This window comes from Borostomias antarcticus (genome assembly GCF_949987555.1).
Source record: "Borostomias antarcticus genome assembly, chromosome: 6".
In the NCBI taxonomy this organism is placed as follows: domain Eukaryota; kingdom Metazoa; phylum Chordata; class Actinopteri; order Stomiiformes; family Stomiidae; genus Borostomias; species Borostomias antarcticus.
In genome coordinates this window covers 8,455,947-8,469,503 of record NC_140239.1, presented here as the reverse complement: position 1 = coordinate 8,469,503, position 13,557 = coordinate 8,455,947, and the positions used below count along the sequence as shown (strand labels likewise).

The 13,557-nt window shown below is 47.9% G+C and overlaps 1 protein-coding gene across 3 annotated transcripts in view; it reads left to right on the top strand.

The window, feature by feature from the left end:
* Positions 1-13,005, top strand: part of pi4kab (phosphatidylinositol 4-kinase, catalytic, alpha b) — a 57,523-nt gene extending 44,518 nt beyond the window's left edge. For all 3 annotated transcript variants that reach the window (XM_084439553.1, XM_084439552.1, XM_084439554.1), the window contains 14 exons: positions 1-79; positions 535-588; positions 1,151-1,271; positions 1,879-2,008; positions 3,378-3,521; positions 4,202-4,272; positions 5,238-5,344; positions 5,560-5,664; positions 7,056-7,181; positions 8,684-8,804; positions 9,264-9,423; positions 10,198-10,287; positions 10,679-10,762; positions 11,690-13,005. The exon at positions 1-79 is cut by the window's left edge and continues 89 nt beyond it. In XM_084439553.1, the coding sequence (XP_084295679.1) occupies positions 1-79; positions 535-588; positions 1,151-1,271; positions 1,879-2,008; positions 3,378-3,521; positions 4,202-4,272; positions 5,238-5,344; positions 5,560-5,664; positions 7,056-7,181; positions 8,684-8,804; positions 9,264-9,423; positions 10,198-10,287; positions 10,679-10,762; positions 11,690-11,741 (1,444 nt within the window). In that variant the 3' untranslated portion in view covers positions 11,742-13,005. The remainder of the gene's footprint in view (positions 80-534; positions 589-1,150; positions 1,272-1,878; positions 2,009-3,377; positions 3,522-4,201; positions 4,273-5,237; positions 5,345-5,559; positions 5,665-7,055; positions 7,182-8,683; positions 8,805-9,263; positions 9,424-10,197; positions 10,288-10,678; positions 10,763-11,689) is intronic.
* The last annotated feature ends 552 nt before the right edge of the window (positions 13,006-13,557 follow it).

The following is a 13,557-nucleotide window of genomic DNA, read 5'->3' as shown; positions in this document are numbered from 1 at the left end:
CTCCTACTTCTCCTCCATGTACCCCCCACACCCCCTCACCGCCCAGTACGGGGTCAAGGTGCTGCGCTCCTTCCCCCCGGTAGGCTACGCGGACACACACACTCACACGCACACACACGCACACATACGCACACACGCACACTCACTCGCACGCACGCACGCACGCACATACATGCACACGCACACACACACACACACACACACACACACACACACACACACACACACACACACACACATACACAGTTTGCTCTTCAGCTGTGTACTACTGTACACTTGATCACTTGAACCAACACCTGACAACACTTGAACACCTTGCCTATACAATAGATAATAGCAATTGACTCTTGCCTATACAATAAACATAAGATTTTGTAAGGACAAGCGATGACAAGAATTCCAATGTACCGGTTATATGGTGAATAAACCTTCTGTTCTGTTCTATTCTAAGTGGTATAAGATGGTTTGTGGTGCGTAGAAAGACGTTCCTCATCAACCTCTCCTGATGAAGCCTTTCTTATCTCCGTTTTCCAGGACGCCATCTTGTTCTACATCCCTCAGATTGTCCAAGCTCTCCGTTATGACAAGGTAACTACACTAGTTATGACAAGGTAACTACACTGGTTATGACAAGGTAACTACACTGGTTATGACAAGGTAACTACACTGGTTATGACAAGTTAACTACACTGGTTATGACAAGGTAACTACACTGGTTATGACAAGGTAACTACACTGGTTATGACAAGGTAACTACACTGGTTATGACAAGGTACAGTACAGTGTAACGGTCCAGATGGCCAAGCCCAGATCAGCCTTGATATGTCACAGGGGAAGTCAATTATGACAGGTTCTCTCTCTCTCTCTCTCTCTCTCTCTCTCTCTCCCCACTCCCTCTCACCTAGAGGGGGTATGTGAGAGAGTACATCCTTTGACAGGTTCTCTGTGTTCTAGATGGGGTATGTGAGAGAGTACATCCTCTGACAGGTTCTCTGGGTTCTAGATGGGGTACGTGAGAGAGTACATCCTCTGACAGGTTCTCTGGGTTCTAGATGGGGTACGTGAGAGAGTACATCCTCTGACAGGTTCTCTGGGTTCTAGATGGGGTATGTGAGAGAGTACATCCTCTGACAGGTTCTCTGGGTTCTAGATGGGGTACGTGAGAGAGTACATCCTCTGGGCGGCCCAGAAGTCTCAGCTGCTGGCTCATCAGTTCATCTGGAACATGAAGACCAACATCTACCTGGACGAGGACGCGCACCAGAAAGACCGTGAGACACGCACGCACGCACACACACACACACACACACACACACCCCAAAGCTAACAGCTACTGTAACACACACACACACACACACATACACACACACACACACACACCAAAGCTAACAGCTACTGTAACACACACACACACACACACACACACACACACACACACACACACACACCACCCCAAAGCTAACAGCTACTGTAACAAATACACACACTGGCCCTCATTTACGAAACAAACGTACGGCAGAAACTTGGTGTACAGTAATATTCTATTTTGTTAAGGCCTTGACTGTGTCACACAGTATGTCCCTAACATAAATGGGTATTTTCAACTGAACTGTTTTTTTGGTGCAAGATAAATTTCACTTTGATTTTGAGAGCCTACTTGCTAGGCCCATACTACTGTATGTACAGTAGAGTGTGATATTTAAATAAATGTTTTCAGCCGCCACATTTATCAATGGTCGATCATTCGTTCACTGCGATTGGCGAGACGCGAAGGTTTCACGAATCACACGTGAACGCCGTCGTACCGTTCTCTCTGCGCTCGGACCTAAACGAGGGCCTCTCTCCCCCCCCCCCCGCGCCCCCCCCCCCCCTCTGCAGCCGACATCGGGGAGCTGCTGGAGCAGCTGGTGGAGGAAATCACCGGCGCCCTGTCCGGTCCGGCCAAGGACTTCTACCAGAGAGAGTTCGACTTCTTCAACAAGATCACCAACGTCTCCGCCATCCTCAAGTACGTACGGAGACAGAGTTTACAAAACATGTCACGCAGGCCGTGAAAACACACTCACGCACGCACGCACGCACGCACACACACACACACACACAAACACACACACACGGTGCATATGAAATCCTACTGTACTGTGCAGAATGGTGCCTGTAATAAGCTGTGCTGACCGCTGAGATGACTTGGCACAGAATTAAGCTTTCAGTCCCCTTTATATTAGGTCCCACAGCCGGTCTTACATAACGCAGGACTAACGTAGTAGGAACGTACTGTAGACGGCCTGCAACACAGCACACCTTCAACATACAGTAGAAGCTTTTCAGCCTAGCTCAACAGTCCCACTTCACTGAGAGAATACAGTACTTTAGTCATCAGGCGGTTGCAGATGAGTTTTATGGGGGTTTTACACCAATGAATCAATTAGCAAGGCATTTTGCAAGCAACTGAAGTTGTGTTAAAGCTGTAACACAGGCCTTTAGATCAGACTAGTCTTTTAACTTAGTGTACTAGGCCCCCAGCACACCAGACCGTCAACACTGAGGTACAGAACCTTCAACCAAACTTTACCGCCTCTCTGGAGCCCCGACGTGCTGATGTAACAGCTCACCAGGTGCTGCTCGGGGGGTTAATGATGTGATCCGTTAGTCATCACTGGAGGCCAGGTGCTCCTCCCGCTGCCCCAGCTGACCTCCGTTGATCGTCCGTCACGCTAACGTCTGCACGATTAGCCAGCCGTGTGTGAGAGGGCAGGTGTTACGGAGAGCCCGGCGCCCCCACGGTGCCCCCTGTCACCGCCTTGTTGTTCCCGTGGTCCCAGGGGTCCGCTGGCACCCGCTGACGAGAGCAGCTCTGACAGAGCCAGCTAGCGGGGCAGAGGTGTGTGTGTGTGTGTGTGTGTTCCTCATCTCTCTGAGGTAGCTGCACATCCCCACCTCTGCTCATTAGGGCGATAATAACCAGAGCTAATTACTACTGTCTAGAGAGGACATGTCTCCAAACATTCCCTCCTCTCCTCCCTCCTGCCCCTCTCCTCCTCCCTCTCTCCTCCCCTCCTCTCCCTTGGCTCTCCTCCCCTCCTCTCCTCCTCCTCTCTCCTACCCCCCCCCCCTCTCCTGTTTGAATAACACCAGAGCCTCTCTGTCAACTCCAGTCAAACCACAGCTCGTCAGATGAGTTGTGCACACACACTCTTGGGATCCGTACATCATTGTTTACAACGCAGTTGTTGTTTGTTGTCGTCAGTCTAGAACACACACCAGACGGTGAAAAACACTGCGGACACGACAGACACTTTCACGTTTACGTCCACGGCGCTCCGGCAACTCTGAACAACTTTGTTGTTCACGACCCTTGTTGTCGTTTGTTTTCCCAGGCCCATCCCCAAAGGCGACGAGAGGAAGCGGGCGTGTCTGACGGCTCTGTCGGACATCCAGGTGCAACCGGGCTGCTACCTGCCCAGCAACCCGGAGGCCATCGTGCTGGACATCGACTACAAGTCCGGCACCCCCATGCAGAGGTGGGGTCCCGGGGGCCGACACCCTGTCCCAACCCCTACAGTCTCACACACAGATTAACCATCCCCAACCCTGCACTGCCTGGCACACAGTCAACGTTACACAACCATTCACCCTGGGGCACGTCAGCGGAGTAGGCCTAGTTTTATTAGTCTGGCTCCGGCCCCCTGGTCAGACACTGATGTTGGACGAGAGGGCCTAGTTCGCAATCTCCGTTCTAATTCATCCCAAAGGTGTTCAATGGGGTTGAGTCAGGACTCTGTGCGGGCCAGTCAAGTTCTTCCACTCCAACCTCACCCAACCATGCCTTTATGGACATTGCTTTGTGCACTGGGGCACAGTCATGCTGGAACAGAAAGGGCCTTCCCCAAACTGTTCCCACAAAGTTGGAAGAATAGATTTGTCCCAAATGTCTTGGTAAGCTGAAACACTAACATTTCGGACAATTCTATGCGTCCAACTTTGTGGGAACAGTCTTTTCTGAAACGTCAGTGAAATGAAATTCATTTCCTGAACCGAAGCAAAAACAAAAGTGGACAGTCACTATTGCGCTCTAGAAGGTTCAAGTCGGCACCTCGCACCTCGCCCTCGCGGTCTAGCTGGGTTCATAGTTCATAAGTAAAAGTCGTCCTCGGATTGAGAAATACGACTAAAACTGTGACTCTGCTGTGTCCCTCCCCAGTGCTGCCAAGGCCCCCTACCTGACCAGGTTCCAGGTGAAGAGGTGTGGCGTCAGCGAGCTGGAGAAGGAAGGTGAGGTCTGGTCCAGGGGGGCTGGATGTTACCCTGTCTGAGTGTCTAAGTCACGAGTAGAGTTCACCTCTGCCAGTGTATTCTGGGATGTAGGGTCGGATGTAAAAGTACTTTGAAAAATGTAGATGTTCCTTACATTGGCTGATCTAACGTGATCTCCTCTACATGGTGTGATGTGATCTACTCTGTGTGATCTAGTGCGATCTCTATGTGATCTGGTTTGATCTACTGTGTTCTAATGTGATCTAGTGGAATCTACTCAACCTGTGTGTTCTAACGTAGCCTTCTCCAAGCTCTGATGTGATCTGCTCTGTGGGATCTACTGTGCTCTGATGTGATCTACTCTGTGGGATCTACTGTGCTCTGATGTGATCTACTCTGTGGGATCTACTGTGCTCTGATGTGATCTACTCTGAGGGATCTACTGTGCTCTGATGTGATCTACTCTGTGGGATCTACTGTGCTCTGATGTGATCTACTCTGTGGGATCTACTGTGCTCTGATGTGATCTACTCTGAGGGATCTACTGTGCTCTGATGTGATCTACTCTGAGGGATCTACTGTGCTCTGATGTGATCTACTCTGAGGGATCTACTGTGCTCTGATGTGATCTACTCTGAGGGATCTACTGTGCTCTGATGTGATCTACTCTGTGGGAACTACTGTGCTCTGATGTGATCTACTCTGAGGGATCTACTGTGCTCTGATGTGATCTACTCTGAGGGATCTACTGTGCTCTGATGTGATCTACTCTGAGGGATCTACTGTGCTCTGATGTGATCTACTCTGTGGGAACTACTGTGCTCTGATGTGATCTACTCTGAGGGATCTACTGTGCTCTGATGTGATCTACTCTGAGGGATCTACTGTGCTCTGATGTAATCTACTCTGTGGGATCTACTGTGCTCTGATGTGATCTACTCTGAGGGATCTACTGTGCTCTGATGTGACGTCGTCCCTGGCAGGTCTGCTGTGTCGGCAGGATTCCCTAGACGAGCCGGAGGGTGAGAAGGAGACCCAGCGGATCCTCTGGCAGGCGGCCATCTTTAAAGTCGGAGATGACTGCAGACAGGTCTCCTCTCTCTCTCTCTCTCTCTCTCTCTCTCTCTCTCTCTCTCTCTCTCTGTCTCTGTCTCTCTCTGTCTCTCCCTCCCCTCCCACTCTCTCTCTCTTTATTTTCTGATCTCTTAACCTCTCTTAACACCCTACCTCACTCTGCCCCCCCTCGCTCTCCTCTCTCCTCTCTCTCTCTCCTCCGTCTCTCTCTCTCTCTCTCTCTCTCTCCAGGACATGCTGGCTCTACAGATCATCGGCCTGTTTAAGAACATCTTCCAGCTGGTGGGTCTGGACCTGTATGTGTTCCCCTACAGAGTGGTGGCCACCGCCCCCGGGGTGAGGCGCACTAACACACACTGAACACTAGTCTACCTGCACACTGAACACTACTCTAGTCTACCTGCACACTGAACACTAGTCTACCTGCACACTGAACACTACTCTAGTCTACCTGCACACTTAACACTACTCTAGTCTACCTGCACACTGAACACTAGTCTACCTGCACACTGAACACTACTCTAGTCTACCTGCATACTGAATACTAGTCTACCTTCACACTGAACACTAGTCTACCTTCACACTGAACACTACTCTAGTCTACCTCCACACTGAACACTAGTCTACCTGCACACTGAACACTAGTCTACCTGCACACTGAACACTACTCTAGTCTACCTGCACACTGAACACTAGTCTACCTGCACGCTGAACACTACTCTAGTCTACCTGCACACTGAACATTACTTTAATCTACCTTTACACTGAACACTACTTGAATCTACCTTTACACTAAACACTACTCTAGTCTACCTTTACACTGAACACTAATCTACCTTTACACTGAACACTACTCTAGTCTACCTTGACAGAGGAACCACACCTCACCCTGAAGCCCTGCTTATACTTTCCACGTCTGCGAGTATGCGAGGGTCCGCGTGATGTACAGTAAATGTAGACATGAGAGGGTGCACGCGTAGGACACCTGCATGCCTCCCATTGTTAGTGACTGCGCGTTCTAGTCCTCGTGGCCTCTATGTAATGAGAGCACCAACTTTTTTTTATAGGTTTGGCAAAAATTTCAACCTGCATAAAAATCTGTCATGGCGGACTTTATTGGTTCATGAGGTAAATTTGATCCCCATGAGGAAAGACCTAAGTGTACTGTTCCGTTGGAACCTTTTCCTGGAAATGGTCAAATAACTCAAAAAGTCCTTGACCAAAAATGCTCTAAATTTGCATGCTGCAAGTAGAGACCATGGGTAACTATGCCAGAAAGAATTAGCATGACCCGTTCATAGGTAGCGCTACAGTACGTAAGTACAGTAGTACAGTAATTTCACATGTACGTGTATGGTGCGTGTAAGCCTATAGGGTGTTAACAGCTAAGAGATCCAATCCAAGATGGTTGAGAAACTGACAGTTTGGTGGTGGCCATCTTGGAAAACGGTCGGCATCTTGAAATTTCAAGTGGCAAGGACCGTGGCCAAGTGGCCCATGACAAATTTCATGCTTGTATCACCAACTGAACAATTAAATCACTTAACCGCTCCACTGAAGTAGAAACAGAACCCCTACGCGTCTACAGCACTCCGCGTACGCGTCCGTTTGGGAGTATAACCAAGGCTTTACCCTGCATGTGGAGGTTTCATGTCAAACATACAGATGATGTTCTACTGATGACAGAGCACTAGTCTGACTCCCCCCTCCCCCCTCTCTCGCCCCAGTGTGGTGTGATAGAGTGCATCCCAGACTGTAAGTCTCGTGACCAGCTGGGCCGGCAGACAGACTTCGGGATGTACGACTACTTCAGGAACCAGTATGGAGACGAGTCCACCCTGGCCTTCCAGAAGGTACAGACCTGCCCAGAAACCTCTACTGCCCCTCCAGGCCCCTGCAGGCCTACACCCACACTGGTCCCTAAGGGCCCATACACACAACTCTACTGCCCCCTACTGGTCCCTAAGGGCCCACAGACACACACCACTACTGCCCCCTACTGGTCCCTAAGGGCCCACAGACACACACCACTACTGCCCCCTACTGGTCCCTAAGGGCCCACAGACACACACCACTACTGGTTCTGGAGCCCATATTAAGATATTTTCCTGGGTTTTGATGATCTGTTTCTCTACCGTCTGACCTTATGACCCTTCTTCCTTTCTGTCTTCTCTCGCTCCATGTCTTCTCTCTCTCTCTCTCTCTCTCTCTCTCTCTCCTGCTCTCCAGGCCAGGTATAACTTCATCCTCTCTCTCTCTCCCCAGGCAGGTATAACTTCATCCTCTCTCTCTCTCTCCAGGCCAGGTATAACTTCATCCTCTCTCTCTCTCTCCCCAGGCAGGTATAACTTCATCCTCTCTCTCTCTCTCCAAGCCAGGTATAACTTCATCCTCTCTCTCTCTCTCTCTCTCTCTCTCTCTCTCCAGGCCAGGTATAACTTCATCCTCTCTCTCTCTCTCTCTCTCTCTCTCTCTCTCCAGGCCAGGTATAACTTCATCCTCTCTCTCTCTCTCTCTCTCTCTCTCTCTCCAGGCCAGGTATAACTTCATCCTCTCTCTCTCTCTCTCTCTCTCTCCAGGCCAGGTATAACTTCATCCTCTCTCTCTCTCTCTCTCTCTCTCTCTCTCTCTCTCTCCAGGCCAGGTATAACTTCATCCTCTCTCTCTCTCTCCCCAAGCCAGGTATAACTTCATCCTCTCTCTCTCTCTCCCCAGGCCAGGTATAACTTCATCCTCTCTCTCTCTCTCCCCAAGCCAGGTATAACTTCATCCTCTCTCTCTCTCTCCAAGCCAGGTATAACTTCATCCTCTCTCTCTCTCTCTCTCCCCAGGCAGGTATAACTTCATCCTCTCTCTCTCTCTCTCTCTCTCTCTCTCTCTCTCTCTCTCTCCAGGCCAGGTATAACTTCATCCTCTCTCTCTCTCTCTCTCTCTCTCTCTCTCTCTCTCTCCAGGCCAGGTATAACTTCATCCTCTCTCTCTCTCTCTCTCTCTCTCTCCAGGCCAGGTATAACTTCATCTCTCTCTCTCTCTCTCTCTCTCTCTCTCTCTCTCTCTCTCTCTCTCTCTCTCTCTCCAGGCCAGGTATAACTTCATCCTCTCTCTCTCTCTCTCCAGGCCAGGTATAACTTCATCCTCTCTCTCTCTCTCTCTCTCTCTCTCTCTCTCTCCAGGCCAGGTATAACTTCATCCTCTCTCTCTCTCTCTCTCTCTCTCTCTCTCTCTCTCTCTCCAGGCCAGGTATAACTTCATCCTCTCTCTCTCTCCAGGCCAGGTATAACTTCATCCTCTCTCTCTCTCTCTCTCTCTCTCTCTCCAGGCCAGGTATAACTTCATCCTCTCTCTCTCTCTCCAGGCCAGGTATAACTTCATCCGCAGCACGGCAGCCTACAGCCTGCTGCTCTTCCTGCTCCAGATCAAGGACAGACACAACGGCAACATCATGCTGGACAGCCAGGGACACCTCATCCACATAGGTGTGTGTGTATGTGACATAGGTGTGTGTGTATGTGTGTGTGTGTGTGTGTGTTCATACTTGGTGGTGTATGTTCATGTGTGTGTGTCTGGGGGGGGGGGGGGGTGTTTGTGTGTGTTTATACTTGTGTGTGTTCATACTTATGTATGTTTCTGTGTTTTTCATACTTGTGTGTGTGTGTTTTTCATACTTGTGTGTGTGTGTTAATACTTGTGTGTGTGTGTGTTTTCATACTTGTGTGTGTGTGTTTTTCATACTTGTGTGTGTGTGTTCATACTTGTGTATGTGTGTGTGTGTGTGTTTTTCATACTTGTGTGTGTGTGTTTATACATGTGTATGTGTGTGTGTTTTTATACTTGGGTGTGTCTGTTTTCATACTTGGTATGTGTGTGTGTTTTTCATACTTGTGTGTGTGTGTGTGTTTATACTTGTGTGTGTGTTTTGTGTTTCTCTGTCCCAGACTTTGGCTTCATGTTTGAGAGCTCCCCGGGGGGGAACCTGGGCTGGGAGCCGGACATCAAGCTGACCGACGAGATGGTCATGATCATGGGGGGCAAGATGGAGGCCACGCCCTTCAAGTGGTTCATGGAGATGTGTGTCCGAGGATACCTGGCTGTCAGGTTAGTGTGTGTGTGTGCGTGCGTGCGTGCGTGCGTGCGTCATAGTCATCTTGAATGGCTGTTATGCCTACAAAGGAACATGTACATACTGTAGCACCTCATGACAGAATAGTGGACTTGAGAGTACAGGACATCTAATTTAACAACCTCAGTGAGAATGTACAAACATTCCTGCGTCAGTCCCACCATGTTCCATCTCTGCAGTAACCCAGACACTTTTACACATCTGTCTGCTGATACACCAGATGTTGTTGTTAGTTTGTTCTGGAGGTCGCCTGCACATTTGACCCTAGCCTAGAGGAAGCCTTCATGACCAAGGTCATTAAGTACCAACCTCTCCTGAATACCATCTCAGAGCGAGGGGACAGATGCAGACTACTTGTGTTCATATTTGGCAGCCTAGGACACACAGGTTGGTTGTAAGAGGGTTCCAACAACTGGGAATGCCCAAAAAGAGAGCTGAACACCTTGCTAAATATCGCTCTGATTAATTGCAGGTTTATTTTTTTCCACTTAATAACAAATGCTCAATAAACATTTTTTCAGATTTAAAAAAAAATTAAATAATTAAAAACCGATGAAACAACAAAGATGAACTACCCACAACCAACCCCAACTGCAAAAATCCCATTAAATATTATATATGTATACTACTCTGTGAGGCCCCACTACTCTGTGTGTGTGTGTGTGTGTGTGTGTGTGTGTGTGTGTGTGTGTGTGTTTGTGTGTGTGTGTGTGTCAGTGGCTCATGGCATTTTGTGCTTCCTCTCCCAGACCCTACATGGATGCGGTGGTTTCCTTGGTTACCCTGATGCTGGACACAGGCCTTCCCTGCTTCAGAGGACAGACCATCAAACTGCTGAAGTGAGCCGTGTGTCTGAGAGAGAGAGAGAGAGAGAGAGAGAGAGAGAGAGAGAGAGAGAGAGAGAGAGAGAGAGAGAGAGTGTGTGTGTGTGTGTGTGTCTGTGAGAGAGAGAGTGTGTGTGTCAGAGAGAGAGAGAGAGAGAGAGAGAGAGAGAGAGAGAGAGTGTGTGTGTGTGTCTGTGAGAGAGAGAGTGTGTGTGTCTGTGAGTGTGCGTGTGGGCATGAGTGAGTGAGTGAGCGTGTGTGTGTGAGCGAGCGTGTGTGTGTGTGTGTGAGTGAGCGAGCGAGCGTGTGTGTGTGTATGTGAGCGAGAGTGTGTGCGTGCGTGCGTGTATGTATGTGAGCAACTGTGTGTGTGTGTGTTTGACCTGGTCCTGTTGTCTGTCTGCAGACAGCGTTTCAACCCCAGCGTGAGCGAGAAAGAGGCGGCGGCCTTCATCATCAAAGTCATCCAGAGCTGCTTCCTCAGCAACAGGTCAGTCACACACACACACACACACACTCGCACGCACACACACACTCGCACGCACACACACATATACACACACTCTCACACATTCTCACTCTCTTACTTACACACACACACTCGCACGTACATATACACATACACACACATACGCAAACACACACGCGCGCATTACTGTACAGCCATTTCTATCCCAGAGATTAATACCACAAGACTGCCAGTGTTTTAACACATGGGACTTTATGTTAAAATCCATACAAACCAGGGTTGAACTCCCCGGCAGCCTCCCTAGTGTGTTAGGGTGAGTTAGGGTTAGTGTGTTAGGGTGAGTTCGGGTTAGTGTGTTAGGGTGAGTTCGGGTTAGTGAGTTCTGGTTAGTGCGTTAGGGTGAGTTCGGGTTAGTGTGTTAGGGTTAGTGTGTTAGGGTGAGTTAGGGTTAGTGTGTTAGGGTTAGTGTGTTAGGGTGAGTTAGGGTTAGTGTGTTAGGGTGAGTTCGGGTTAGTGTGTTAGGGTTAGTGTGTTAGGGTGAGATCGGGTTAGTGCGTTAGGGTGAGTTAGAGTTTCAGTTGTAGGATCACTAAATAGTCATATTTTGTTAACGAAGTAGGAAAGCTATTGTTCCCATCCATTACCTGACTGTGACAAGCGTGAACAACTCTCTCTGAGGAACTTTTTCTCTGCTGATTTCAGGTGAACCAACATTCACATTAGCATATCTTCTTCTAATATTTTCAGATTGCAGCGCATAGCATATGATTTGAAAGCTTACAATTTACACTTTCATAATCTGTAAAAACTGAAAAATGACCTTGCCCTACCTACTGTAAAATACTGGAGTCAGTCACAAATGACTCACTGAACTTGCTGTCCACGGGTCCGGGGGGATTGACCTGTGACCTCTGCACGGACCTAAACGTGTGTGTTCTTGTGTTGCAGGAGTAAAACCTACGATATGCTCCAGTACTACCAGAACCAGATCCCCTACTAAGTGTGTGTGTGTGTGTATTCAGTATGCGCCTGTTGGTAGTGTGTGTGTGTGTGTGTGTCTGTGTTGGGCTATTTTTTAAAATTTTGTCTATAGTTTTGGCAATTAATTTTGTTGCGTTTAGCTTCTTGTTAATATTGCTGAAATTCTCCATTGTTTTTTATTTGTCGTTCTCTCTTTCTCTCCCTCTCTCTCTCTCTTCCTCTTTCTCTCCTGTTTTCTTCAAGCTTCTACATTGCACTGGCATCTTGACACCTGTGCACTTTACTGTTATAAATCTGCACGTTCAGTGAATGACAATTTTCAACAGAGGTTGTGCCAAATTTTAGGAAGGTTTATAAATGTTCATTGATGGTGTGCTCATTCTGACATTCCTGATTGTCTGTCTGGTTATGACAGCAATGTATATGTATGTTTAGAGAGGTAATGACAGCACTGTACATGTTTAGAGAGGTAATGACAGCACTGTACATGTTTAGAGAGGTAATGACAGCACTGTACATGTTTAGAGAGGTAATGTCAGTACTGTACATGTTTAGAGAGGTAATGACAGCACTGTACATGTTTAGAGAGGTAATGACAGCACTGTACATGTTTAGAGAGGTAATGACAGCACTGTACATGTTTAGAGAGGTAATGTCAGTACTGTACATGTATGTTTAGAGAGGTAATGACAGCACTGTACATGTATTTTTAGAGATAATGCTTTGGGTAGTTGAGGTAGCTGTCTGGACTCCTTTATGACCATTGTGGCCTCTGCTGTGATCATAGACTTGACTACAACTGTGGCTTTCTTTTAAATGGACCAATCAGAACACCATCTGATTATGCCATGGAAACCCTGTTGGTTCTTTCTATTGGCTAGCCTCATCCACATGGACCGCCCTGTCAGGGTACAGGGGTCTATCCTGTCAGCGTTTGCACAGAAATTAATTTGACCTTAATTTGACCTTTAACTGTTAGTAATGTTAAAGGCAACAAAAAATGGGTTTGGGTCATTGGTTGTGGATAGAGTGAGTTTCAGACTTATTTCAGTTAACTTGGGAACACTCAACCTGTATCCATGGAGTCCAGCAGCTTCTCAGTGGTGAACGCACTCTGTGGGAACAGTAACTAGTTATTCATAAAACACAAAGGTCCATGTGCATGGGCAGCCAAAGCCTTTATTTAATGTTACTGATTGTAAAGATTCTGCCTATCTTTATATATTTATATCTACAATCCAGTTTCTGTGTCCTTTTCTATGTTCATGCCTTTTGGATGGTAATGTCTAGGATATTCAATCAAATAAAGATCTATTAAATTAAGTGAGTCTTCTGTAAGTACTTTGGGTGCCTGGGTATCATGGGTGATATTATCTATTTCTTTTGGTGGGAGGATGTGTTTGCTAATGTTTGCCAAGTGTTGTCATCAGTCTGAAGTTGTCAAGTCACAGGGTTACTATTATGGCGGTCATGACATGTACTCACCAGCAGGTGGCATCAAACACCACAATTTCTTAGTGTCCCTACAGAAGAAGCTACCTACCTGCCCCAGACGCATAGACACATTGCAAATCCTACACGCTGATTGAATTGTTATTAGGCTACTAATACCACAGAGATGAGAGGCCTTTTCTTGTGAAACAATGGTTGAAAGACGTAGTGCTGTTGTCTTTCCACAATCGGGTTGATTCCCAGAATGCTATGCACAGGCAGGCACGCACGGGTATGCGACCTCCCCAAGTTAGGACGTGGAAGAGCGAGAGGGTGCGATTTAGAAAGAAGCGTCAAAACCCCTGAAGTTATTGCACCAGTCAAGCTAATTAGGCCTCAGACAG